This window comes from Strix aluco, chromosome 8, assembly GCF_031877795.1.
Source record: "Strix aluco isolate bStrAlu1 chromosome 8, bStrAlu1.hap1, whole genome shotgun sequence".
NCBI classification, from domain to species: domain Eukaryota; kingdom Metazoa; phylum Chordata; class Aves; order Strigiformes; family Strigidae; genus Strix; species Strix aluco.
Genome location: NC_133938.1, coordinates 11,855,254 through 11,882,682, shown reverse-complemented (window position 1 = coordinate 11,882,682; position 27,429 = coordinate 11,855,254). Strand labels below are relative to the sequence as shown.

The window sequence follows — 27,429 nt, the reverse complement described above, 5'->3', positions numbered from 1 at the left end:
AAGTAATCAGGGCCGTGACTTCCTGATGAGAAGATCTTCTTCCGGAGATGAGGAGCCACATGTGTGAGGAGCACACACGTACGTGTGTGTGAGCAGATGTGCCACTCCATTAGCCCTTCCCTTAATGTCCTGCTTGTACTTGGAAGTGAACATGAATGAAGGGTGGAGGTGATTTTCAAACTGATGAAATCTTCCCCAAAAGCTCCGTTTGTATTTCAGAGTGAAAGGGGGTCTGGTGATGTCGAGCAAGCTGTTATTTTTGGAATAAGAAATGCCCAGCATGGGGGGATTCTCAGGAGCAGTACTTCATGTAGACAAGCCTTTACACTCAAATTCATCCCCACCCACAATCATGCACAGACCATCTCCAAAACTGTGGACAAGGAGCTGGGCTGGGATGAACAATCCCTCTTCTGCTCTCCCTGGAGCTTCTGCTTCATCAGGTAGTGCGATCTGGGACACGCAGTGCAGAAAGGCTTCCCCCTGCCCAGGGTACAAACGAACCCAAAGTTGGGCCAGATGCAAGAAGTGAAGTAGGTGTGAGCAGTGAGGAATGAGGAGGCATTTGGAAGATGGACACTGCTGTGGTGCACCATGACGGTGCCACCATGGGCATCGGTCTAGACAATCAACTTGCCTCCAAAGAGCTTGAGCAACAGGAGAGCCTTTGTAGCCCTCTCTTCTGCTCCTGCACCTGCAGTCAGGGACCTCATGCAGCAACTGGAGCCTTGGTCCAGACTCAGCTGCTCTTGGACCCTTCCTTGCACACAGGCAGTGTTGGACACCAAGATTTGAGCCCCTCATCCAGTTTGGGAACTGAACCCAGGTTGGGGTCTCTCTGTGAGATCCTCCTTTTCCCTCTATGTGCACATGAGGTGTCCCTTACCACAGGATGTGATCCAGAGCTCTTGGTTTCAAGCAGGAGGCTTCCCGAGGTGACAGAAGGCAGGACCATGTGGAAGAAGGCTGCATTGTCAGCATGCCAGGAGGTTGCTTACTCATTAAGCCTAAGTACATGCAGCCACAAGCAGGTGCAAAGAGGGATCCATCACTGCTGAGCAATGGCCCTGCCACCAGGGATGAAGATGAATCTCTGTTAGCTGCCCCTGATGAGGGAGACTGAGGAAGCACAGCACCAACTGCTTTGTTTCACATCTGAAGGGTGCTGGTGTCCCCTCCACAGCCACTGAGACTGGCCACAGGCAGGGAAGGGGTGACAGGGCACAAGGTAGCACACAGGCTTATAGGTGAGGATTTGCAGTCACCCCTGAAACCACTCTTGTGATTCCCAGCCTCTGCAAACTGGTGGCCAATGCTGACAGCAAGCCAAAGGGTTAATGAAAAGCTTTCATGTATTGGGATTCATTAGCTGGGACTCATTAAACAGCAAATAAGAGCCCGGATGTTGCCAACTGAGCCCTGCTGAAGCCAGCTCCTGCAGGTGAGGCAGCCTGGGACTGCAGGAGACCCCAGTGCTCGGGGGTGGCTGGGTGAGGCCCCATCACTCCCTGGCAGACTGTGGCTGGTGCATCCCACCAGAGATGGGAATCAGCATGAAAAGAGTGTGTGTGGGAGGGTGCTGGCAGCAAGCACCCCTCCACCACATCCCCAGTTTTTTAATATCTGTTCACAACACCATCAACCCATCAGGCCCGGCCAGGCTCAACCATTCAGACCCCTGGTGTGACATCCAGTTCTGTCACCAGGAAGAGGGAGCTGAGCCAGCTCTGTCCTCCCAGCCCATGTGAGCCCATCAGGGAGACAGGGATGGGTGCGTGACAGCCCGAACCTGTGGCCCTTCACTGCAGCATGAGGTATGGGCAGCACAGCACCCACACATGGTTGCATGAGACATGCAGCTCCGTTAATGCTTTTATGGTGGAGCATGTCCCTGGCTGGTTCCTCATGGGATGCGCTGCATTCCCATTGCTGAGCTTGCAGCCAACATTTTCTGGGGGGATGGTGTGCCACCAGCCAGCACTGATGGAGGCTGTGGCCACCTGGACCACAACTGAGTGATGCTGGGCAAGCAGCAGCTCATGCAAGCCCAAATCTCCCTGTTGCCTCCTGGATGAGCAGGGCCCCACAAACACATGCAAACACGTGGGGAGTGTGGGGTGTTGGGCATCTTTCCAGGGACCACACAGGCAGCCTGGGCATGGCAGAGGCTGAGGAAGGTGAGGCACGGACTGTCCAGCCAGGGATGGCCACTGCCTGGTCCTGGGCAGGATGGACCATGCTGTAAACAGACAAAGCTTGTAAACAGGGCTCCAGCTGGGATAAATTTAGCCCATTGGGGTTGCAGCCCTGGCGCGGCAGGACACGGTGTCAGGACATTGTCGAGAGGAGAGGGGGAGAAAAAAGCTGAATAAACAAACACAGCTTGTCCCTTTTTTTTTTTTTTTGTCCCAGCGTTGTTATTTCAGCCGGACAATTGCCCTGCAGATTGAGGGAATAGGCTGGAGTTCAAGTGAATTCGTCTTCCAGCACCTCCCTTTTTACATTGTGTTTTCACATGGGAATGTATCCTGGAATATATGGCAGGGTGTCTGTACCTGTGTGTGTGGATAACTCCATGGATGCTCCATGCACAGCTCTGGGCTGGCCCACAGGGATACAGGCTGCTTTGAGGCCCAGGCGAGGCAGAGTAACTTGGCATTGGCTGTCATGTAGGACTTTGCTTCCTCCATGTGCACATCCCAGACTAACACCCATCGGTGTCCAGGAGCACACGTGCAAGGTGATCTGTGCTCCGCATGCATCTGTATGGGCCTCCACAGGCAGGCGCAGCTCTGGAGGTGTCCCTCCACAGCGGAGGGGACACTGTAGAGGTGAAAGTCTTTGCAAGGCTTTAGAAATGGGGATCAGGACTCCTGAGCTTTTTTCCCCTAGTTCTGTCATGGGGTTTGGACAAGTCATATTCCCTTGACAAAATCATCCATGATCTCAGGAGCAAAGGGCATGGATCTTCTCTGTCAGTCCTGCTCTGTGAGGACCTAAGTCTTTTCTAAAGGCCATGTTTAGAGGCAGCCTAATTTTCACGTCTTAATTTTATTTTCCTCACATCTCTCTCTGACACACACATACACACACACTCTTCTATTGGAAAAACGATTTTAATACCCATGGCACATTGTCCTGGTGTGATATAAAATCCAATGACATGTGGCATTTGGAAAAGGTCACTTCTCCCATCAGGATTCATTATCCTACCTCAGCCTGGGAAGCCATGGGGTTGCCCCCACCTCTGCGGTCCCCTTGCCCCCTCCCTGACTGTGGCGGGCGAGCAGGGAGAGGGGATGAGGGGGCCACACCAGTGTCAGGGCAGTCCCTGCAATGAAGGCTCTTCTTTCTCACATTGACATCCCTGCCCTTCCCTGGGCCTTCATTTTCCCACCTGCCGTAGGACAAGAGGAGTTACAGGGACATGCTGCTGGGAAGGCTCGGGCTGCAAAGATGGCTCCACTGGGTGAACAGGGCTCGGGCCTGCTTTCACCTGCCTTCTCCTGCTCGCTGCTTCCTCTCTGTTCCCTTTTGAGCAGGAGCCGGCTCTTGCGGTGCCCTTGCTTCTGCATGGTTGCAGAAGGGAAACACTCCCCTTCCCTGTTTCACTTGTTCAATTTTTTGGCTGGGTTGGTTGGGAAGTGCCCTTCCGTGTCAGTGTTCGCCACCACCTAGGCAGAACTGAGAAGAGAAAGCGGAGGCGACATGGAAAACCCAGCTCCTCCCCAGCTTCCCCACCAAGCACAGGGTCCCTGGCTGCCCTATGCTCAGTGTTCTCCAGCCCCTGGGCAGACCAGCAGTGTCCTGAAGGCTGGGTGAAGCAGCCCTGGGGGGGTTCTGCCCTGCCTCTTGGTGAGTGCCCACGCAGGGCAGCATCCTGGGCTGGAAAGGGGTGCCTGATGCACATTGCAGGTGAGGGACAGCAGGTCAGGAGTGGAAGACGTTCACAGCAGGGCAGGAGTGACAAGCTGTCCTGGAGTGCTCACATGTTTTTGTCTTTTCTTGGACTCATTTCTGCTCAGGCTTCCCCAGAACCATCTTTGTCCAAGTATAGCCACCTCCCCAGGGTGTTTCCAGCCCAACTTGGAGCTATTCGCTAGAAAGACGTAAGGGTGCAGGAGAGCCAAACCTGCTGTGGAGGCTGCCTGAGGGTGCTCAGGGGATGCAGACCCTTGCAGGGCAGAGCATGAACTTCCAGCAAGTTGTCCCATGGGCAGGGAGACTGGGAGCCAGAACTTCTCTTCTTGGTCACAAGCTACCTTGGGGCACCTTGGGCTAGTTGTTCACCTCCATAACCCCATTTTCCACCTGCAGGTGAGAGGTGAGGGTGGGTGCACTGAGCATGCAGTGGGCTCAGGGCTGCAGGAAGGGCAGGAGATGGAGAGTGGGAGCAGTTGTTCCCAGGGAGAGGAAGATTATTTTTGCAGTAGGGAGTGGGATTTGACGCCTGCTGAAGATGACTTCTCAGAGTGATGAGGGTGATGGTGAGTGTAGCCCCTTCCTACCATATAAACACCAATGAGTTATGGGTACCCCAGCCTCTAATTATGCAGTCAGCCCCAAATAGGCTGTGTCTAACGAGGCTGACAGACTAATATCTCAAGAGCCCTTAATGCGTTATCATCTCTTGCTGTATGACCTCATATTTATAACTGCTCTGGTGGGAGGTTGAGAAATGTCCTTCTCTTCCCCCAGCCCCCTCCCCAACTTTCCCCCCCCCCCCCCGAGCAGCAGCTCTTCAGCCTCATCTGTTAGGATCAGGAGGAGAGAGGCGACTTCTCTCCATCCATCATGAGTGGAGTTCGCGCTATTAGATGATTAAAGACATTTTTTATAATATTTGGAAGAGGCTTTGAAATGTCTCTCAAACAGTGTGATTAATGCCTGCTTAACCCTCGCCTGGCTGAGATGCTGCGGTGGGAAGGTGGGTGCATCCCAGGGCAGGGCTCCCTGGGCATCTCGGCGGTCGCCCGGCCGTTGGGCACCCCGAGCCCTGACAAGGTGTGATTCATGAGCATGGGGCACCTGCAGGAAGCTCCGGCCTCCAGGCAGTTCCTAACGCACCGGGGACTTGGTGGTTTCTGAGGCTGCAACGGCTGGGGCAGGAGGAAGCGGCGCCTGCACCCTCCCCAGTGCTTATGCAAGAGGCCCGGGGCTGTGCCAGTCGAGTCGCAAGCCAGACCATCCCATGCCAATGCTGTGGGTTTCAAGGGTGGGCAGGGAGAGGGGGTGAGCAGCCTGTGCCCACTCAGGCTCTCCTGAGGTGGTGGGGTGTTTGCTTTCCTCATTTCCCCTTCTTTTCCCTCTGACTCTCCAGATACTTGCTCTCAGAGGCAAATCTCTACAAAAAAAAATCAGGGGCATCTAGATGCTCCAGTAGGATCCTCCTTTAGGATGTTGCATCCTTGCTCAGAGTTTGCCATAAAGACCCATGGGGCTGGTGGAAATGTTCACACTAAAATTTGTGTCGGCATTGTCCAGTACCTGACAAAGGCCAAATCTCTGATGTTCGCCCACGCTGGTTCCCATGGGGGAGTGGAGATCTGGCCTCGGATGGGGGAAGGATGCCTGTCTCCTTTGATCACAGGCACAATGTTTCATAATCTCAATTTCTTGTCAATTGATTGCCAGATAGAAGCGACAACCAAAGAGGGCCCCAGGCGTCTGCAACTGCCACTCATCGTATGATTTTAACTCTCCCCCTCTGTAAGTTTGCATTATTTTCTTCTTGTTGTTGTTGTTATCTAAAGAAACCTCCCCTCCCTTCCCCTCCAAAAAACCTCCTAGAAATCCCAATGCCCTTGTCAATTTGGTATTCAATGTACAAATAGCTGAGAGGGGTTAATGCATGATTAATAGGTGTTTTATTAAAATGGTTAATCAGTCATTATAGAGTCCAAAAGATCAATAGATTTCTTATAATCATGGCTTAAAATCATCTTTAGCGCCACTGCTTATGGGCTTAAGACCTGGGGCAAGATGCTTAGGGGACCTGGGAGTCTCCTGTTAACTCCTTCTAACCCTTCTGCCATCTGAAGTGTGACCCAAGGTCTCCTGCAGACGGCGAGAAGCCGACACAGGGCTGCACATACTGTTATGGTTACCATCCACCTTATTATTTATGGGTATTAAAATTGTCACACCTGAGCAACAGAAAAGGGAAATGGAAAGAGGGAGAAACTGGCAATGCAGCTGGATAAATGCTCTTTGTTACGACCGTCAGCAGCACCCGAGCAGAGCGAGGTGGGGGCATGGCTGGGCTGTCTCCGATCCATTAGTGCTGTTGCAAAGCAGCAAGCGTTGGCCAAGCATCACCCCATTGCAGCCGTGCTCCATCACTAACGAGCTCTGCCTCTCATGTTGGGGTGAGGTGGGGAGGTTCAGCCTTGCACAGCGGGGAAGCCATGTGCCTGGTGTGAGGCAGGGTGTTGGTGGCCAGGAAGGACCAGTCCAATGCCACCTGAGTCCCATCCATATCCTCAGTCCCAGAGGCTGCTTTCCTGGCAGCTGGATGATGTTGGGTCTGGTTGACCCAACCTTTTGGGATGCCTGGTCCAAGCTGCTTTTTGATAACTCTGGCAATACCGTGACAAATCCCAGAGACACTGAGCTGCCGACCCCCAGCATGAGGTCTCTGCGGGAGGAGGTGCTGTTTAGACAGGCTGACACGGGAGCGGCTGAGCCAGCACAGGCAGGGGTGAGCACAGCCCCCTCTTTGCCCCCTAACCACCCCACAGCATCCTCTCCTCCGCAGCAGAGGAGGGATCCGGAGGTCATGCGGGGGGTCTGTGGTAGAGCGTGGACGGCAATGCAGAGCACTGCACCGCGCTCTGAGCATGAGGCAGGGCAGCTGACATTGGTGAGCGGTCCCTGAGTGATTTTGGGAGCCTTGGCTATGAATGTTGCTGTGGTACTCATGCAATGGAGACCCAGACCTGCTGCCCAGTGAGCAGAGCAGATCTTGGTGTGCTGGGACCAGTCCTGGTGGCCTGAAACCCCTCCCTGTGCCTCCATTTCTCCTTCCAAGATGTGCTTGTGCAGGATGCCCAAGGTTAGAGACCCTCACTTGGAGGCTGCTGGCAACTGGTTCTCTCCGATAATTTGGTCACGCGGAGTGCCTCCGCTGCAGCCCCCCTCCCTCACCTCCTTGACCTGCATGAGGTCTCAGCCCCGCTCCCCACCGGGCTCTGCTCCCTGCCCGACCCTGCAGCCCATGCAGGCCAGCTGACCTCAAACCATAGTTTAGGTAAAATGAAGACAAATTCATACTTCCCCTTCTCTTCCCTGCCTGTCCTGCACTCATCCTGCTTTGGGCTGGCTTGAATAACCCCTGCCTGGCAAGAAATCCCAAATCTGCCCCATCCAGCTGGTGGGTCCATGCCCATCATGGGGGTCTCAGCCTGCTGAGGGTATTGCTGCCTCCATCTCCCACCCCCACTGGTGTTCGATGTGGGTCTGGGCGGAGATTTTCCAGACCCCCTGGGTCCAGCCCTCTCCATCCCTGCCTCATTGCATATTTCTGGGCCATTATGTTCGACAGGGAGAATTTGTTTCTGTCCAGAGCAGATCCCCGGACAGTCTCAAAACCTCTGAGGATTTATCATCCTGAGCTTTTGTTTGTGGGTCTCCAGGACCCTCTGCCCCACAGCTGAGCGCAGATGCTTCTCTGTCTCCTCCACGGAGCCTGCTGACCCCCAGAAGCACTGACCCCTCTCTTCCCCCATGGATGCCCAGGCTTCCCTGCACCCTGGTCACACACATGCCTGCTGTGGTCACAGCAGCAGGGGACATGTCCTACCTACCGGGACTGTGATGCCTGTGGCTTCTGGCTTTGCTCCCCAGGGCTGCTGAGGGAGGTGGCCCAGGGGAGGGCGCGCTGGGCTCCCATCACAGAAATCTCCTGGGACCCTTAGGTCACACTCAGCCTGACCCAGGACAGGTGGCAGGGGAGTCTGGGCTTGTCCCCTTGCAGTCCCCAAATTGCAGCCCTGCTTGCAGCCCTGGTCCATGGCAGCTGAGTGGCTGGGAGGGCCAGGCACAAGTGAGGTGTGAGCACCCCTCATTCTTCTCGGGGGTCAGCACTGATATCCCCTCGTGTCTAATAGAGATGAAACAGTGGCAGCTGCCTGTGCCGAGTGACAATGGGGTGACAGCAGGGGCAGCGCAGGTGCCAGCGCGGCTGGCTGCACTCTTCATCTAAGCAGATGTTTGGCTGCCCCACAGTCATGGTGGTGAGGATTTGGGGTCACTCTCAACAGGTTCAGGTCTATCAGGACAGAGCTATCAGCTGGCACAGGTAGCGATTGGGGTTGTGTTTCCAAATATCTGTCACTGCTGCATTAGATGGGGACCCCACTTGCCACCAGCCCCCTGCTCTCTCTCCTCCTGTCCCAGAGGCCACTGTGATGGTGACAGAAAGCTGCTCTGGAGACTCTAGATTGTGACAGAGAAGGAAAGGGGTGCAGGGCTGGTCCACCAAAGCACCGCCCCTGCAGCCCTGTCCCCTCCCTGGCCGCCCACATTCCTCTGCAGCAGTGCCAGGAAGGGGGTGACCAACCTTTGGCACGTTTATTGACACTCCCTGAGTTCATACTGTGACTCTACAATCTTTCCCTGAGATTATTAAGAATTAATTGATCACTTTTATATTCCCCCCGATACCCAGTGCTGCTTTGCGACAGGCAGCAGGAGGAGGGAAAGGAGACGGGAGGAGAGCGGGGTGTGTGTAAAAAACACACTGATAAATGTTAATTACTCTTTTACAGCCCTTGTCAAATTCCAAAGCAAGTCGTAAATTCATTAAACTCTAACGGATTAAGCACATGCAGCTTATTTAGTCGCCATAAACAAGATCATTTGGATGTTGATTTTCCCTTTTTTATTGCTGCAGCAGAAAAGGGGAAAAAAATCAGATGAGGGAAGCAGTTGGTGGTTACCAGGGAATCAGAAAAGTTTGAATTTATTTCATATCTTGTTTTCTTGCTCCGTGGCAGCTCTTTGTAGCACACTGGTCTTTGGGTTGTGCCTGGGCAGTGTCTTGCCAGGGAGCATGGCCTTGCCAGGAGCCATGTCCATGCCCCAAGCAGCAGAGTCTGCATGGACAGCCCTGGGATGGAGGGACCATGCTGCACAAAAGATCTCCATATCCTCTCCATGCCCCAGGGCTGCATTCTTAGTGCTGAGCTTCTTAAAGACCCAAGCAAGGTCTGGATGAGCAGAGATGGGATGCTCAAAGACATTTTGGTAGTGGTTTTGGGCTGGGCTGGCTGCTCTGCACTCCATCATGTTGGGAGGTCTCTAAGGATAGGCTGTCTCAGAGGGACTCAACCCGGCCCCTGGGATGCAGGGGTCTCCCTCAGCCACTCTGCAAGGGATTGTGCAGGCAGAGTTAGCATAAAAGCAGCTCTGTTCATTCTGGGATGTTTCAGTTCATTTAAGTGCTGTCCCCAAGGTGCTGACTGTGCCCAAGTAAGTGAGACATATCACCAGCCAAGCCCATGAGAGAAAGGAGGCAGGGAAGGGACACCATGCTGGCAGGAAGGGACAGGGCACCTTTGTCTGCTCAGAACACGGGGACATGTCCCAGGGTCTGCCAACCCGCTCAGTGAGCTTGCCATCCTCTACTTACATGTGTTAATCCAGGCTGACCTCCTGAGCTGTGGGAGCAGGGGAAGGAGAATGAGAGGAGGGTCATGGAGATTAATTAATACTCAGGGCTCTAATTATGAGTTTCTTCAACACTGGGCTTCTAATGAGGAACAGGCGCTGAGGCAGCTCTGAGTCACGCTGCCCCCCAGCTGGCCCTGCTGAGACATCTCCTGCCTCCTTACAGGGGTGGTTTGTTTTACTGAGAGAGGGATGGGAGTTAGCCCCTGGCCACCAGCATCTGCAGCCACTGGGCCCTGGCCACTGTGGCTCTGGGGCTCCAGGGTGTGTGGCCAAGAAGTTGCCATGCTGCTGTGTAACTCCATCCGTGCCTTGGGCCGAGTGACGAGAGACCTGCTGCCATCCCCAGCACGCCCAGCTCCCTGCCTCAGTCTAGTATCTGAGCGTGGAATGGAGGCAGAAGGTGGCCTGGGGGACCAGAGGACCTTGATGAGTGTCACAACCTGGCCCTGCACAGTGGAGGGTGCTCCCCAGGCCCGGTGCTGGCAGCAGCCCTGGCACTGCTGGCTGCTGGCTCTGCTGCTGCTGGTTAGCCATCTCCAGCTGAGCGGCTCGTGGCCAGCAGTGCTGGCCCTCAGACACAGCTGTACTTCAGCATCTCCTAGCCTCTAGCGAGGCTGTGCTCATCAGGAGCTGCAGGCAGCCGTGCACTGCAGGCAGCAGAGGGAACTCTGAACACCTCACTGGAGCTCACTGCCTGGGTGCTGCCAGAAAAATTTAGGGCTTTTGCTTCAGAGTCCTCAGCAGCACTTCATCTAAAAGAGGTGGCCTGGGTGCTGGAGAGGCAACTGCCCTCCTCCAGCCCCATCTGAGCCCATCTCTGAAATGGGTACAGCCCAGGAAGGTCTGAGCTGTGTGTACATACATAACCACCCTGGCCCTGCTTCCCTCTCCGTTTGCCTCTTGGGGGGCAGAGGGAAGGAGGGGAGCTGCTGAAGATCTCAAATAGGACAGTGAGGGGGTGCCAGCCTTCAGACCCCCATTCCCATCAAGCATTTCCCTCCCACAGTCCTTGCAGTGGGGACAAGATGCACCAGTCAGTGCCAGCTGAAGCTTCCCTGCCCGTCAGATCCCTCCATGCTTTCCCACTGCATGGAGGTGCCCTCCGGAGATCTCCCTGGGCTTCTGAGTGCGGATGGGGCATCCAGGGGTTAACAGAAGGAGTGTGTCCCATGCTAAGCAGTAGCTAACAGCCACTAGCTAATAACTTTATGGCTTCAAAGCAGGGCATTTATCATGCTGAAGTTTGTTTATGCACTAGTTATATGGCGCATTATACCAGCACTGTGTTTGGCTGATAAATTCTCTGTGACAAGCGAGGCTACCAATGGGGACTCACTGAGTCCAAAAGACCCATAGCTTTTTCCTGAACTCTGCTTTCTGAGATAAGGATGTTTTTTCCCTCTCTTGTTTTGTAAGGAGGAAAGAAAAAAATTTGACAACCTGGGAACTTAAAAAAAAAAAGAGGAAGATATTTGTTCCAGCTAATTTGCCTGATGCCATGGTCCCGATGGGGGCAGAGGAGAAGGTGCTGCTCCTGCCAAGGACCAGGAGGGCTGTGTGTGAGGACCTCTGTGCTGGCAAGTGATGCACGTGGGCCCGTGCCGGGAGGTTTGTGCATGTGTTGAGGGGCACTGACAGTTCGTACAGGCTCTGGATGTCTCCGGGAACAGCCTACCTCAGTCCCATCTCCTTCAGGGAGGGTATTTTTTGGGTAGAAGTGTTAGAGGGCACTCTGGCAACCCCCTAGTTCTGCTCAGTGTTTCTAAAATGAGCCATAATTGTAACGTTCATCACAATTTTGAGGCTGCACATGTGTGTGATTTGTTGCTGAGTGCAGCATGGCTGCTATGTTCACCTGTACCCCCTCACTCTGGGTTAAATTGTTTTAATCCTACTAATAATAATGACCTTCACATTTCTGGCCTGCTCTATCACAGGAGCCAAACCCACTTCGCAAACATTAACAAGCTCGGCCTCCCGACTCTGTGCAAACATGATGGGTCAGGATTATTTTTCCTGCTGCAGCGGTGGGGAAACTGAGGCATAAAGCAAGGAACTGGCTGGTCTGAGCCTACTTAGAGGGCCATGCTTTGCTTTAACCAGTAGACCTCACCCTGCTCCAATTTGGGCCCGTGTAGGCTTTCATACGTCTCACCTGTAGAGCAAGCCTTGGGGCTGCCTGGCCGGTGGGATGCAGCGGGACAGACCCTGATGCCAGGACCTGCCTCCGCAGTGCCGCCGAGGCCTTTGCTCCTGTTGGGGAGCGGGACCTGTGCTGCAGGATGCTGGGGGGGGGCTGGGGTGTGCCAGCTCAGCCTGGCCCCATCCCCGTGGGGCCATGCCCACGGCCACAGCGCTTGTCCCTCTGCCCTGCTGTGACAAGCGGAAAGCCCCCAGCCATGGTCCAGTGTTTGGGGGCCAAAGCCCAGTCAGTGGGCGTGTGGGTGCACACCTCCCTGCGTGCAAATGTGCTCGTTATGTGCATCTGCAGGTGCTCCCCGGTAAGGTTGTCTTAGTGCATTTACCTGGGCACACCTCTGTGTGCATGCATGGGTGTGCATAAACATGGATTCATTAGTGCACTATGTGCATCTCCATCTCCGTGTGCTTCATTAGGATCCATCCACGGCTGCCCACCCACGTGGGCATCTTCGACCGCGTGGCCATCCCAGCGTGTGCATCCCCGGCCGTGTACCTGTTGCATCCCCGGCTGTGTACCTGTGCCGGCGTGCGCGGCCCCGGCTGCGGATCTGCATCAGTGGCTGCGTGCAGTGGCCCCTGCAGGCTGTAAATACTGCCAGTGTGGCGGGGAGGTTGAGCGGTTTATGGCTCAAGGTCAGGCCCATGAATCATAAAAAGGTGTCGGAAGGAGCATTAACTCCTAGCCTTCGCTTGGTCTCTGTGTGGTTTCAGGCGGGGCCCCGGAGGCAGTGATTAAAGGGTGCACCTTCCCCTTTCAGTTTTACGGTAAAAGGAAAGCAGTAAATTAGAAGCCCACAGACTGGGGCAGGCCAGGTCCCGCCAGCGCAACAGCTAAGCGAGTACCTGCCGTGCGCCCCGAGACCCCACCGCCAGCTCTGCACCCCCTGCCAGCATGGTGCCCACGCAGCCCCTTCCCCTGGCAGCCCCTTCCCGAGGGGCAGGGTCTGGCCGTGTGCTGGGCAGGCGGCCGCGCTCATGGTGGGTACATCCCTCCATCCTCGCCCAGCCGATGGCTCGGGATGGCGGGGGGTGCTCAGCCCCACTCACCCCACAGAGCAGCAGTGCCTCTTGCTCTGCACCTTTTTATGACTCCAGCTATAATTAACTCAAGTAATAAAATTTTTTGAATCCAAATAGATATAATTAACATTTAATGCCCCTGTTTTCTTGCGAATTGTCAGGACTGTTAAGAGCTGAGTATTGATTGAAGAGTTGAGGCGGATGTTTCTGCTGCCAAGGTGGGATTGCCAGGTCAGAGGCAGAAAGTCCTGATACTGGTCAGGTCCCTGGCCCACATCTGGACCTCGGAACAGTGACTTGGGGCTGGGGAGAGCTGGGACAATGTCCAGTGCTGCAGGGCTGACCCTGGCCCAGGGAGGCAGGGATGAAGGCTGCTCACAGGATCCTGCTTTTTCCTACCACTCATGAAAAGGTAGTCTCCAGTGCTGCAGCCTCATGGCAAGCACCCAGGTATGGGGCATTGATGGAGGTTCCACCCCACCAGCATGTGCTTCAAACCCACCATCTCCTGGAGAAGGGCTTTTGGGGACGGAGGTGTGAACACACTCTGCCCCATCCTCATCCCTGCAGCATGTCATCCTCCCAAGCCTGACTCAGCTGGCAGCTGCCCTGGCATCCCTGCCTCATCCCCACCGCCGCCTGCCAGGCTGGTGAGCAGGACATGGGACATATGCAATAACACCTTCCCCGAGCTGCTGCTGCTGCTGCAGCCAGCCCGATAAGGTGTCGTGCAAAGGGCCAGGCGGGTTTGGCCGTTGCCAGGCTGATTTCCCCCAGCTCCTGCCAGCTTGGCATGGCTGCCCACCCTCCAGACCTCCCTGCCGGATCTGTGGGCTGCGGGTCAGGCTGCCACCGCCTGCCTGGTACCTGCAATAACAAGGGCCCAGGGGCAGGCCGGGAGCTGGAGCACATCTGCCCTAAGGACACTGCACATCTGCCCTAGGGACACTGCACATCTGCCCTGGGGACACCGCACATCTGCCCGGGGACACTGCAGGTGCAGAAGCCCTTCTGGCCACTGGCAGCCAGCAGGGAGACTGGGGCTGGGCACAATGAAAAGCCCAGGCACATGCTGTGCTCCTGTCCCTGGGCTGAGTTGAGCATTAGATGTCTCTGAGGAGTGGAGGAAGGGAGCCTAGCATCTTGCCAGGAGGGAAAATACTTCTCCTTTCTCTTAAAAAAAAAAAAAAAAGTGCTTTTTCCCCTGGGGAATGGCATCGCTGAGCCCTGGAATTGACGGGGCTGCCAGAGCTGATGGATGGCGCCGGTGGAGGGAGCAAAGCGGGTCAGCAGAGCAGAAACCAGCAGGCACAAAGAAAGAACATCCCCACTAACCAAGGCAGGCGGTGACACCCTGTGCCGGGGCTGGGACCACAACAGCCCCCTCTCTGTTGGGCTGGAGTGTCCGCACAGCTGGGGTACCTGGGGTGTCATCCTGCGATGCCCCCGGGCTCACCCCAATTGCACCCGCCGACAAGAAGGGCCTTTCTTCATCTCCGCACAAGCCCTGATTGTTCAGATGCTTCCCCTGCCACTGCCTTGTGCTTCTGCTCTTCCCAGAGACAGTTCTGAGAGGAAAGGGAGGACTTGCAATATCTGCACAGCCAGAGCTGCTGGGGCTTCAAGGTTTCTAAAGGGGCCAAGGCTCCTCAGGCAGCTCCAAACCGGGATGTCTCGATCCTCTCAGCAGCTCTGCTGTGCAGCCACAACCCACCTGTGCCTCAGTTTCCTCACCAGTGGCTGAAGTCCTGCTCTGCCTTTGCAGGTGTGCTGCAAAGAGTGGGTGCATGCATTTGAGCCAATGTACCCCTGAGAACTGGGGAAGTGCAGTGCCAACTGCCCAGGGCAGCCTCGGTGCAGGCAGTTGTGCTGCCAGGTCCTCTTGCCTTCCCTCCCAAGCACACAACATCCCACCACCCACCCCGGAGCTGAGAAGGGGCAAACTGAAAGGTGGAAGCCTGGGCTGGTGAGGGTCTCTGAGGACTGGTCCAAGCAGGGACCTGGCCGTGTTTTGAGGCTGGTGGGAGAAACTGAGTTTTTGTAAATGGTGGAGGTGATGTCTGCAGGAAGAGATTGAGAGACCAGGCAGCTGTGCTAAATCAGCCCTAACCTCACTGAAACTTGTGTGCAGTCTCTGCTTCCCCATGAGAGACACCCAGACAGCCTCCCGGCAGGAGAGGGGACAGCAGCTTGCAGGGGCACCAGGGGGATGCTGGCTGTTGTGTTGTGAAATGGGCTCACAGACACCCACTCCAGCCTGGGAGCCCCTGGCTCTGCCGGTGGGAAGTGTCTCCTCCCCAAGCACTGTCCCCATCATGCATGTGTGGCAGGGCAGAATCTGTCCCCATCAAGCACGGGTGGGCAGGATTGGTGGGGAAGGTTGGAGTGAAGACAGGACATGCTGAGCTGTAGAAAGCCACAGCTCTTTGGACAGCTGGAGCAAAACAAGGGTGCAGCGAGCTTGGGATCCAGGACTGCAGACTCCTCCCTGCCTCTCTTGTGGGGTCAGCAGGACCTTCTCCTTTCTTCCCCCAAGCACAAGTAGGAGAAGAAGCTCCTGTCTCAGCTGGGAGGCCATAGCCCTTTGCCCAGGCCCCCCCTGGATGGTGGCTCACAGTGCCCTCCAGGGATGCAGAGCTGCATTGCCCCTCCTGCAGCCTGGGGACACAGAGCGGGTCTCCCAGCAGACGTGTGGCAGGAAGGAGCCCAGGCATCCTGGCTCCCATCCCATGATCTGTCTGCAGCAGAAGGATACACCTGAAGCTCCTAGGCTAGAAGGACATATCTCTGGAGGGATCTGAGCCCTAAACTGTCATCTTTGCTCTCCAACAAGTCTTGCTACTGAGCCCCTCTGCAGTGCCAACCGCTGCTCCAAGCAGCCGCAAGGAGGAGGAGGAGGAGTGTGGGGAAGGGGCTCAGCTTCAAATCGATGCTGAGCACTGTGATAAGAATCTCTTATCACCCTTGTCATTGTAATGGCTGGGACTGAAATGCTGGGCTGAGTAAGGGCCAGATTTCTACACCACCAGAGCTGAGGAGGAGACAGGGTGCAGCAGGGAGGCAGCAGTGGCTCTGGGATGAGGTCCCAGTGCTTTGAGCACCTGCTCACACTCTCCAGTGATGATCAGAATCAGCTCTCCTTCCCCTTCCCAGCCTTGGAGCTGCTTCATCTCTTTCCGCAGCTCCTTACAAGGAAGAGGAGCTCCCAGTAGCACGGGTGAAATGCAGTGAAGGAATAGGTCCTGGAGATCCAGGCCATGTGTGGGGGTGAGGGGCACACACAGAAGAGTGGCCCAGAGGGCTGAACATTGCCAAGAGAGACAGGAGTGAAAGGAGGAACTGGGAAGCATCCTGCTCCCACCTCTGCAGCTACCTTCAGCCTCTTCCCACCACCCCCTGTGCCAGGCTCAGCCCCAGCCCTTCAAGAAGGTGCAGCACAGGAACAAGACAGGCACACAGGAGCCAATGGAGCAGACAGGGATGTGGGATGGTTTCCAGGACTTTGGGAATTCCCTCTGTTTCCATTACTGTCCAAAAGCAGCTTTTCCAATGGGTAAGGAAATGGGAGCTGGTAAGCTTACGTGCTCTGGGCAGTATTAGACTAGCCAGTGGCAGCACTGAGTGCCCTCACTCAGCATTGAGGCTCCCCCAGAGCACTGCGGCATGCTCTGCCTTTAACCCCTCATGCTTCTCCCATATGTTTTATTAACAACTGTTGATTGGGATTCCAAGGTCGTCTGACCATGCAGAGATGCAGATAAAATCTAAGGCTGCTGCAGTCTCCTGCATCTCTGGACCCACCAATCTCTCTGTTTATCTACAATATCTCTCCTGGTAAGCTTTCCACCAGCAGACAAGCCCGAGAAGGTTAAACAGGGTCCTGCTGCAAGGCCAGTGCACTGTCCTCCTCCAATAATCGTGCAACTGGGAGATGTGTTCGTTATCCATCCTCTTGCCCCATTCTCCTTTGCCATGGCAGTGCGGGATGTCCTGCTGCCAGGTGAGGCTGGCCAGGCAGGGACCGTGGTGCTGAGGAGAGCAGCGCTGCTCCAAAAGGCTTGCTGAGGGTTTGTGGCAGCCTGGGAGGTTTTGCTGCTGGCTTCACAGTGTTTGTAGCAAAAACCCCCACACTCAAAAGACCCCATGAGTGCCCTGTGCATGGGTGCCCTGCTGTCAGGGGCTCCTAGCCAGGGCAAGGTACCCTGGTGCACTACAGAGCTGGGGACTTACACAGCGGAGGCTTTATCAGGCCCAACAGTTGTTCTGCTGGAGAGCACAACTCTGAAGCTATGGACTGTTTTTTCTTATCACAGACCAGTTTTTCCTACCATGGATCAGACACAGGCTTCATGGCTGCTCCCAGCTTGGTGGGCAGGGTGCTGGCGCGGTGCTGAGCAGCCCACTGCTCCGGAAAGGCACCTTGGGACTCACCTGTTTAATTGCAGGAGGAGCAGTGTCAGGTCAAGTGAAATTGGCCCTGCCAGAGGATTTATTCATTTCTCCTTCTCTCTGCCTCCTGCTAGGGGCTGCGCTAAGATCCCACACTGTACAGTCATCTCGCTAAAGCTGAGGGGGGCTTAGTGCTTAAATGGTTTTCATGCTGCCGTGGAGTTTAGTGCTTGTCAACAAGTCCGAGGTCTTGCTGAAGAGCCTTGACAAACAGAGCAGTAGGCAGACAGGGAGAGCGGGCGTCAGCGCTGGGAAGGGGAGAGCACACAAACCGGGTCTCCAAACCACCCTGCATACATGGGAATGTCTCATACCCAGCTCCACGTACCCCCTCCGGCACAGAGACAAACTTGGCTATCCCACACTTCGGCAAGACGTGTATTTGGCCCAGCTCTAAGTTTAAACCTCATGGAAACACCTTCATTAAACCTCACTAATGTGAAAAAGCAGGGCTTGCCCCTGGTTTTTAAGCACTTGCTTTTGTAGGCTCTTGAAGAAATAGATGTATGCATATGAATATATTTTGTGCTCTGTATTCATCAGGCCGCTTTTACCGCTCGGGTGAACCCAAAGCTGGCAGGGCTGAGTGCTGTTGCAGTAACGTGCTGGCTCTGCAGATGGGGATAGCAGAGCTCAGAAACCAAACCTGGCTCCAGATGCCACTTAAAAAGCTTGCCCTGCCTGGGGAGAGTGAGGAAGGCACCCTCACCTCCCCCTGTACCCCAGCCTGTCTCCCTGGGATGAGAAGACCTTAAACTCATCTTCTTTCCTTTTGAGGAGCTGGATTTGCCAAGGATAAATTTGCTTAAGCATGGGATAGTTCAATTCAAGCTCTGGGACACAGATCTGGGACCGTGCAGAGCTGTGAGGCACATGGCATGGGTGAGCCAGCAGTACAGAGGTCTGGAGGCCACTCGTCCTGTGGTCCCCCGGGAAGCCACCCCACACCTTGGTGGCAGCACGGGGAGCAAGGAGGCACGCAGGGCAGGGCAGACTGCCCCCACCCCAGGCGTGCTGCAGCAATAGCAGCCCCCAAGACGCCCACTCCTGTGGGATCTGCTGCTGCTGGTGGGTCGCCCGAGTCAAGCGTTTGAGCAGGATTCAGAGGAGAGCTGGGTAGTTTTATGGGTAGTAATAGTATTTACAGCTCTGCTGGCTGAGGCACTGATCCAGGGGGAAGGGAGCCTCCTCCCCAGTGAAAACTGGATTGCAACACTATCCTGCCTCCAGACTTTCCAAGGGCAGGATTGGCCCCATCCTTTTTTTGAAGCATCCTTGGTTGACCAATGACCCATGAACCCGTGGGTTGGTCCCACCTGGCATGGCCAGCACTCTTGTGCTGGTGAGGTCCTCACCTGGGGTAAACTCACACTTCTCCATGGATTAAGCCGTTCATTTTCATGGGAAGTGCTAGAGATTTTCTTCCTTCACCCCAGTCCTTGGCTTTGTCCTGCTATCCACAGTAACTGCCTTCCTTGGCAGCTCCCCTGCCCGACAGGCAGGGATGGCAGGCAGCCCCATGCACACCCCACATTGTTTTCCCATCACCCATCACCTGCCACAGGCCCCGTATGTTTTCATTTAGTCGACATAGGGGAAAGCTGTAAAACATATGTCTGCTTCCCAAGGAGAGAGGAAAAAAATGACTCCAACAGCTTGGTCCAGTTAACAGCTTGGGCTCTTGACTCCCGCGGTTGGCTTCTCAGGGACTTTGTTTCATGCTCTGTATTAGCTGGCCCCCTTCTCTGGCTGGACCAAGGTGTGCATCTGGGGGGAAGGATATTTGGGTGCAAGGATGACTGGGGGGGAAGGGTGCCATCAGCAGCTCAGGGAGCGTGGTGGGGCTGTGCTGCCCCCCAAGAGCGGGCAGGCAGGAGCACTTTCCACCCCACCCTCTGCGGGCTCCTCCCACCACAGCTCCCCATCCATCCCATACATTTACCTAACGCTAATGAGACGTATTGATTGGAATGATGGGATTTGTAAAGGTCGCAGGGTTAAAGTACATAAAACCAGCCTTTCTGGAGCTGCAATATCAGGGCCGATGGGTCTGGTGGGAGAGATTAAAGGCCTCGTGCTGCAAGAATGGAGAGAGCTGACAGCAATTACATTTCAGATGTGTGCATAGTTATAACCCCCACCTCCGCAAGACAAGCGACCACGTCCCCACTACCGCAGAGCAGGTCTCCAGCCCCCTCCCTGTCTCCCTTTCAAAAGCAGGATTTCAACAGAGCAAATCAGAGACTGAAAGAATGAGAGAAAGGAGGAAAGGGAGAGAGAAAGACTGGAGATCCCTTTGGAGATGGGGTGCCCAGCCCCATCCCTGTGGCTGGGATCATGCCCCTGTTTTGGGATTCCCAGCTGAGCTGTTATGGCATCACTGCGCTAAAATCACGTTGGTGGAATGTAAACTCTGAAAACACTGCGGTGCCTTTTGTTAGGGCAGGACTCCCACTACTGGTAATGAGCTAGCAGGTCATTAGAGCTCTATCTGTCCCCTGGAAAGGTTCACATTTGAGGGCTGGAGGAGCCCAGATCCCCAGAACCACAAATGCAGTTGGCTGGAGGTTTGTCCCCAGCCAGGGTTAACAGGCCTTGCCAGAAGAGGCAAAGGGATCTGGACACCACTTTTTCTAGAGTTATTTCTCAGCCACATCTGGGGATGCCTGGGAGCTCAGTCCCTCGCGCTCTGCTCTGGGCTGTGCCCACCAAAGGTTTCTCCTGCAGCTGCAGGGTCAGCCCAGCTCTGGCAAAGTCATTTCACTCCATCATCCCTCCTTGCAGGCCCCTTTCTGCACCATGTGTTTGTTTCTTGGTCCAAAACAGAGAAGAAAGAGCACAGCCAGGACAGTGGTACTACCTGAAGGGTTATGTGCTTTTAACATTGTGGGCTCCTGTGCTGGTTCTGAGGTGCAGGGGAATAAACGTGCGCCTCAGTGGCTTTCCTGCATCTCCAGAAGGAACAAGTAGACAGAGACACAAGCTAGGCTGAGGGATGTGCTTGTGTTAAGAAAAGATTAGTGTCAACAATATCACTACACACAGAAACAGCTAAATTAGCTCCATGACCAAGCTTCATTAGCCCACACTTAAAGCTCAGCTCCAGACAGGAAGAAGCCCAGCTCAGGGGCCTTTCAGCCCCAGCTCATCTTGACTTCACATCACCCATTGTACCTCTCACAACAGGATTAACACCAGAGGCACCTGGGACTCAGGATACCCAGCTCCACCTAGCATCACACCAAGCCAAGAACACAAGTAGGGGCTGCGCTTCCCCAGGAATGAATCCCAGGATGAAACCCAGCAGAGAAAAGGAGCCATTTACCACACAAGGAAAGAGCCATGTTGCTCTCCTGTAACTTTAGCTGTCTCAGGCTTAGAGCCTTTCCCTGGTGACAAGGCACATGGCATGAAGTACCAACAATCTTAACAGCCCCTGCAGAGCAGTTGTGCACAGCAGCTTTCCCCTGCTACCCATCCACACATGCTAGAGCTTTAAATCCTCCCCCAGAGCCCACAAAGGGGCTGTACCAGGGAGGGAGAAGCAGGAGCATCCTCCAGAGCTGCAGCTCACCACCAGTCCCAAACACTCATCCATGTAGCTTCGTCTTTATTTATCCCTTCCGCGCACTCTCTTTCCCTCTCTCAGATGGTAATGAGTGGTTTGCACTGGGAACTAAATGAAGTTGATTGCCCACTGGTGTCTGCCATTAGTGGTAATTAGTTAAAACATCAGAGTATAAACAGTAAATTGGCTCTAATAATTAATACTAGCACTCAAGCATATGAGAGACACAGAGACTGGGAGAGAAGCAGCGGCAAGCTTGTAAAATCAGCTGGGGCTGCTTTAATTAAAAAAGAAGGAATGTAAGTAACACAGTATTGGAAAAAGGACAAAAGCCATCAGGATCTTGCTTGTTAGGAGCATGGTTGTGTCTCCCCTGGAGCGCAGCAGGGCTGAGGGCTTGCCTTGAGCCTCGGGTACCCGTCACTGCAAGATGTAGAGCCCACGATGCAGAGGCTGCTGCATCCCCAAGGTGCTGGGAAACCACTTGTGTGATGAGTTTTAGCCTTGTTGCCAGTCTCCTGGGGCAATATGGAGGACTGTAACATATGGATCTGCTCCTGAAGATGTGAGGTGAGGTGAGCAGATGGGTGGGATAATCCCATGGGATTTTTCAGGGGAGATCTGCTTAGATCAGAGGGGCTGGCTCATTTGGCTGCTCCCTGCTTAATAAAGGCACAATCCTCTTCTCTTTCCTCCAGCAGCAGATTTAACCTGAGGTGTCCTTTGGGAAGAAAGACCCAGCAAGAGGTGGGTGGGTCCTGCTGGGGAAGATTGGATTTACCCTTAGAATAACAATTGTTTTCCAAAGGTTTTGCCAGCCTGCATCCTTCCCCTTCCTCCAGCCGTCTTCTTCCCCTTGTGCACCTTCTCCCAGCCAGCATTTGTGGGGGGATCCCATAGCCCTGCCTCAGCAGAAAGCCCTCTGCCCCCTGAGTGCCTTCAATGCTTCATCTTAAAAATAATAATAAAATACAGGGTAAAGCGGTAATACTGTTGGTGCTGGGGTGGTGCTGAGCACCTGGGGCTCCCAGGGAGAGGGTGCGGCGTGGCTCTCCCCACGAAAGCAGCCATGCTGGCTGCGCCCCTCGCAGCACCCAGCTTGGGCAGAGGTGGCAGAGACACGGCGTTTGGGGAGGAGGGGGAGGCTGCATGTATATCGCTATTAATCATCCCTGCGTACGTTAACCATGCTAATGTCGTAAGTGACAATAACCCATCTCGGCTCGTGATTTAGGGTCTGTGAACGGAAGCTGGGCTCCTGGGAGTAAATGCGTGAATCCTCCGCTGGTACTAAACCTTCTAATAAATCTAACGCACACCAAAAAGCCCTGGGCACTAAATCCCAGAATCCGGTAATTGAAACCCTTACAGCTCTCAGAAAAAAGGTAACCGGTGAGTGGAAGTGAGTGTATGTTTTTACAGAATATACATCCTATCTGCACCTGATTATCTCCAGCAGAGACAAAGGAAGCCTAGTGCCTCCTCGTAAAGCACCTCATTCCACAGACTTAAAATAATACCTTTGAAAATAAGAACCAAGCAGCCTTGTGCTGCAGGGGCTGAAGCTGTGCTCTGCAGACCCAAGTGGGCAAGAGCAATGAGCCGTGGCTCCTTGCTGTGTCCCACTGCTGCCCCAGCTGTTGGCGAATGCCACCAGGACTGTGGTGGTCCGTCCGTCTGCTGCCCTGGGCTTGGTGTCATGGGGGTTGGTGGGCCGGCACACCTGGGGACAGACACCAACCTAGCCTGGCTCCTGCATGCCTTTGCAGCAGGCTGTTAGTACCAGCAGAGGAGTGACCCTGAGCTGTCCCTGCCCTACAGGTTGTAGGGGCAGAGGAAGTGCAGGACATTCCCGTGGGGCTCAGCATCCCGGGGCAGGGCAGGTGAAGGTGTTCCCCCACCAACTGGATCTTCAGTGCAGGGAACAGCTGGGCAAGCAGAAGCACGTGTGTGGGGATGATCCCCACCCCTGTGAGTGGAGCATTTGCAGGCACAAGTATGTTCATGTTGTGGCAACGATGAATTCAGCATCCTTCCCCAGCTTGTGTGTTTCTGGTAGCCAATGTGGAGGCTGTTTATCATTTTGTTTACTTGAAAAAAGAACACGTTGGTGTTTTATTCTGCTTTTAATCTCTGTTACAGACCACTCTGTAATGCCTTGGCAGGGGACTTAATAAATATAGTCTTTTGGATAATGAATGGTGATGATACAGTCAAGCTTGGGGGAGGGTGCAGAGGAGAGGTGCTGCACAGGGCACCTAGCTGCATTTGGAGGCAGGAGGATCATATCCTCCCTGGGATCGACCCTCTGCAAGGTCCTGCAGCTGGGATGCAGGGGTTGCCCAGCCCTTTCCTGCTTCAGCATCCTTCATCACGTGAGGAAGGCTGAGACAGGCAGGGATCAATGCAGACCCCAGTGCCCTGCCTGGCGGTACCACGAGCCTGTTACCCACCAGGACTGGGGGGTGCCCTGTGCCCCTGCACCCTGGTGATCTAGAAGGTGTCCCATGCATGTCACAGCACCATTTTGTGCAGTTTTTCTGGCTTTCTTCAGGACATTACTTAGAAAAAAGAGAGAATTGAATTTTTTATTCCCCTCTCCCTCCCTTTGCCTTTACCGCTGCCTGACTGTCCCTCTATATTGCTGTGGATCATCCTCACAGCCCCTCTTGCCATCTCCCTCCTGCTGGAACCCCGCATCCCTCCTGCAGTGCAGTCTGCACGCGAGCACACCGGCACAGCCGTTTTCCAGTGAGCGGGTGTCGGGCAGCAAGCGAGCCACAGCGGACACCCAGTGCGGCCGCCCACCCACATCTCCCATCCCATCGCGGGGAGCTGGGACCGTCCCTTGGGGACAACCACGGGATTTCCATTGCCTCTCCCCTTCCTCCCCCCCAAACCTGGGGAGAGCCTGAGCACCCTCATTTCTCAGGTCACCGCTTGGCTAATGGTCTATTAATTTGTTCAATTGTCCCCTGTGAGGCAAACTCAATTTCTGCCCAAGATTCCTCCCTGGCTGTCGACATGGTGATGGATAGGACAAGCGGCTGTCACCGCCTGCCCCGGCGCCCACTCAGCACACTGGGCACCCGTGCCGGCCCTCTGCCTGCACACCAGCACGGCTCCAGCGGGGCCAATCCACCGCCTCACGCCCAAGGATCTGTCTCCAGCAATGAAAAATGACAGAAATATTTAAGGACAAATAAGGTTTACAAACCCAATTTAAAATTATTACGGGAGGCCCCGGCTGCAGATGGGCCCAAGCTGATTCGCGGCGGCAATCAAATCGAATTTCCTTATCGTTGTATTATTTTAGGGCGTTATCTGGCCCCATAATGCAGTTATAAATTCAATTTCATCTGCGAGTGTTCTATTGTTTACTGTCGCCTGTTTGCCAGGGAAAATGTAAACACTTCGCAGCCCTCGGCTGCAAAATTAATTTCTGGCAGAAAACGGGAAAGGGGAGAAAAAGTGGAAGGTGCCACAAAAAAAAAAAAAAGGAGAAAACAAGAAAAGTGGTAGCAGAAGTGCTGCCGGGCATGGCACGAGGGCTGGCCAGGGCACCGGCACCAGCCGTGGTGCCTGTGCCGGTCAGCTGCTGGGGCTGGCTGCCACCGTGGTGTCATGCTTGGGACGGTGGTGGATGGGGACAGAGAGGGATGGATGGGGACAGGTACCTGGGCAGCATCAGTGGCTCTCACCTCTCCTACCCACTGCCACATTTCTCCTCCGTGCAAAAGGATAAAAAAAATACTCGGTGACCTGCCGGGGCTGCCAAGGGAAAGTTGAAGGTCTCCCATTAATTCCAGACTAAAAATGACAAATTCATCTTCTACGACAATTAAATGAAGTCAGTAATTGATGCTAATTGATCTTCAGCCGAGAGGGCTCTTACTGCTTTGCCGTGCTCTCCCCGATGCTCAGGCACTTTCCCCCTTCCCTGCTCCTCCTCCCTGCAGCCCCCATGGCCGCGGGGACGTCCCCAGGGCCCCGACAGCCGCTCCCGAGCCTGCCCAGCCTGGGCAGCCCCGTGCATCTCTTTCAGCCTCTCACTTCTTGCAGTTTGCATTTATTTTCTTTTTTTTTTTTTTTTTTTTTTTGAGGCAGGTACCAGGCCTGGCTGTGTTAGCGACAAAGGATTTATAGCCTACAGCTGTGTAGGTTTCCACTTAATTTTTATAAGCCCAGCATAAGAGCCAGCAGGGGGTAAAGCACACTTGGATTTTCTCTACTTAAAATATTACAATGTTAGCACTTTTGCTTGAGCCCTGAAAAGGGGGCGGTGGGGGGGCTGGATGCGTGTGTGTTTGGGGTTTTTTTGGTGTTTTTTTTTTTTTTTCTTTTTTATGAGAGCCCTTTAATCTCAAGCCAATATGTCAAAATCAAATTAAGCCTTGGAAGGGGAGCGGACTCAGCGTGCCAAGCTCACTCGCTGGGTTGTAAATGTACAATTGTTTCTGGGAGCTGTTATTAAAGCGAGGTGACTGCTGCCCATTAAGGGACCCTGACGTCACGTCCTCCAGCCGCGCTTGGGAAGTGGCACCGGGAGGAGGGGGACAGGGCTCCGCCACGCAGTGGTCACGGGGAGGGGACTGACCCATGGTGTCCCCCGGACCAGAGCAGAGGGAGGGTGGCACCAGCCCTGACATGAATAGGCTGCGCGGTGGCCCTGGCAAAGGAAGCCCTGGGGACTCCTGGGGACCCTTGGGGACATGGCATGTGCTTCCATACAGAAGAACAGGTTGAGACACCCCCAAGGAGCCATCAGAGGGAGTGGATTTGGAGTTTGCAGCAGGGTCTGGGTTTTGGAGGTAGGGGAGATTGCTCAGTCAGGACTTCCCCCGGCTTTTCTGGAGAAGCAAAAGGGGGAAATTATGCAATTTTTTTCAGTTTTCTGATGAAAAGTCCCTGTTTGCTTTGGTTAAGAAGCCCATTTCTTGTCCAAACAAAACCTTTCCAACAGGGTGGTGGTGCCAGCTGAGAGGTGCCATGCAGAGCCCCCTGCAAGATGTAGGACAGCATCACTATTTTTGGGTAGCGGGACTCTTTGCCTGGCCGTGGTTAGGGGCGGGGGGGCAAGCCTTGTACCTAGGAGTTACTGAGCCCCTTTGATGTGGAGCCAGGATTTGAGGTGCTCTGCTGTGGGTACACGCTCTGCAGGGGCTCTTACTGCAGCAAGATGCTGCCATCAGCACCATTATGAGTATTTTAAATCCACATTTCTGCAAAGCTTTGCTGCAAGCAAAGTAACAGCAATGTCAACACTGTAAAGTATCACTGTTCTTCACTCAAGACAGTTTATATTTAACCATAATGCTGATATCTGACATTATATTTAGACTGTGCAGTTCTTTAAGGTGGTCACCACCTTTTAATTCATTCAGTGGAACTGTAATGGGCTGGAGAAGCACAGGGAGCAGCGGGGGAGGTGTGTTGGCACGATGAGATCTGCTTGCTGCCCTCTCCCATCTGACCCGACTTCAGCTCCTACAGGTGCCAAGGCGGGTAGTTGCTGCTCTGTATCCCCAAATTCCTGATTTCAGTGCACTGAGATGGGTAGCTTCACGGCTTGCCAGGAGCCATCCGGGACTGGAAGCTGCGGTCCCAGCGACGTTACCATCAGCACTGGGGCGGGGACCCAACACAAGGACAGCAAGAAGACCTCATGCCTCCTCTTGGCCATGCCATGCTGGGCAAGAGAGATGAACTAACTGCTGGGATAATTAGTCCTGGTGAGAGGCAGTGCTAATGAGACAGAGCGTAGCGCTGTGCTAACAGGGCTGTCTTGCTTCCAGCACGTGAGACGGGAGCTCTGTGTGGCGCTGGGCTGTCCTGGGTGGACATACGCTCTCATTAGGAGCAAGCTGAGAGACATCTAACATGCTGCTGTGGGCAGGGTGTCAGACCTTGGGGTGGGCAGCCCCTGGGGCCCCGAGGAACATAGGCAGCATTTCTCTGTATCTGCTGGACAATCCGGTGGAGAGGGCTGCATGCCCATTACAGGCTGCTTTCACTGGTCTTGCTGGGTCGCCACTGGGAAGCAATGGCATGGGTAGTTCTGTTCTCTGGTCTTTATGGATCCCACTAAATCCTGTGTAATATACTGTAAATAAAGTTTATAGCTGAAATCGGTGTTTTACAGGGGCAAACCAAAGTCCAGCTGCAGAGCTACAAATACTCTGTATGCAAAGGGGAGACGGCACTGGTGCCTCCCACTGAGCCCTGACCTGTTTCTTGGGCGTGTTTCACTGGGTCTTAGGGAAAGCATAGTTTGCACTGGCTGGCTCTGGCTCTGGATGTGCTCATCACCTGCACATGGCTCCCAGCTCCCAGTGCCTCTTCCCCATAAGCAATTGAGACCAAAAGTGAAAATAAATTACTTTCTCCAAGTTATGCAGGGAATTGGCGGTGAGGGCAGAGGTAGATGCCGTGTACGGGGAAACTGGGGCAAGAAGGTATGCTTCAGGGTCATATAACAAGGCTCTGGCAGAGCCAGGAGGAAGACTGGGAGCCCTGTG

General features: G+C 54.4%; 1 protein-coding gene across 5 annotated transcripts in view; it reads left to right on the top strand.

The window, feature by feature from the left end:
• The window catches only part of RNF220 (ring finger protein 220), a 232,656-nt gene that overhangs the window by 88,595 nt on the left and 116,632 nt on the right, over nucleotides 1-27,429 (top strand). For 3 of the 5 annotated variants that reach the window (XM_074832190.1, XM_074832193.1, XM_074832189.1), the window contains exon 3: nucleotides 5,635-5,709. The exons of the other annotated variants lie outside the window; for them this stretch is intronic. In XM_074832190.1, the coding sequence (XP_074688291.1) occupies nucleotides 5,635-5,709 (75 nt within the window). The remainder of the gene's footprint in view (nucleotides 1-5,634; nucleotides 5,710-27,429) is intronic. 5 annotated transcript variants of the gene reach the window in all.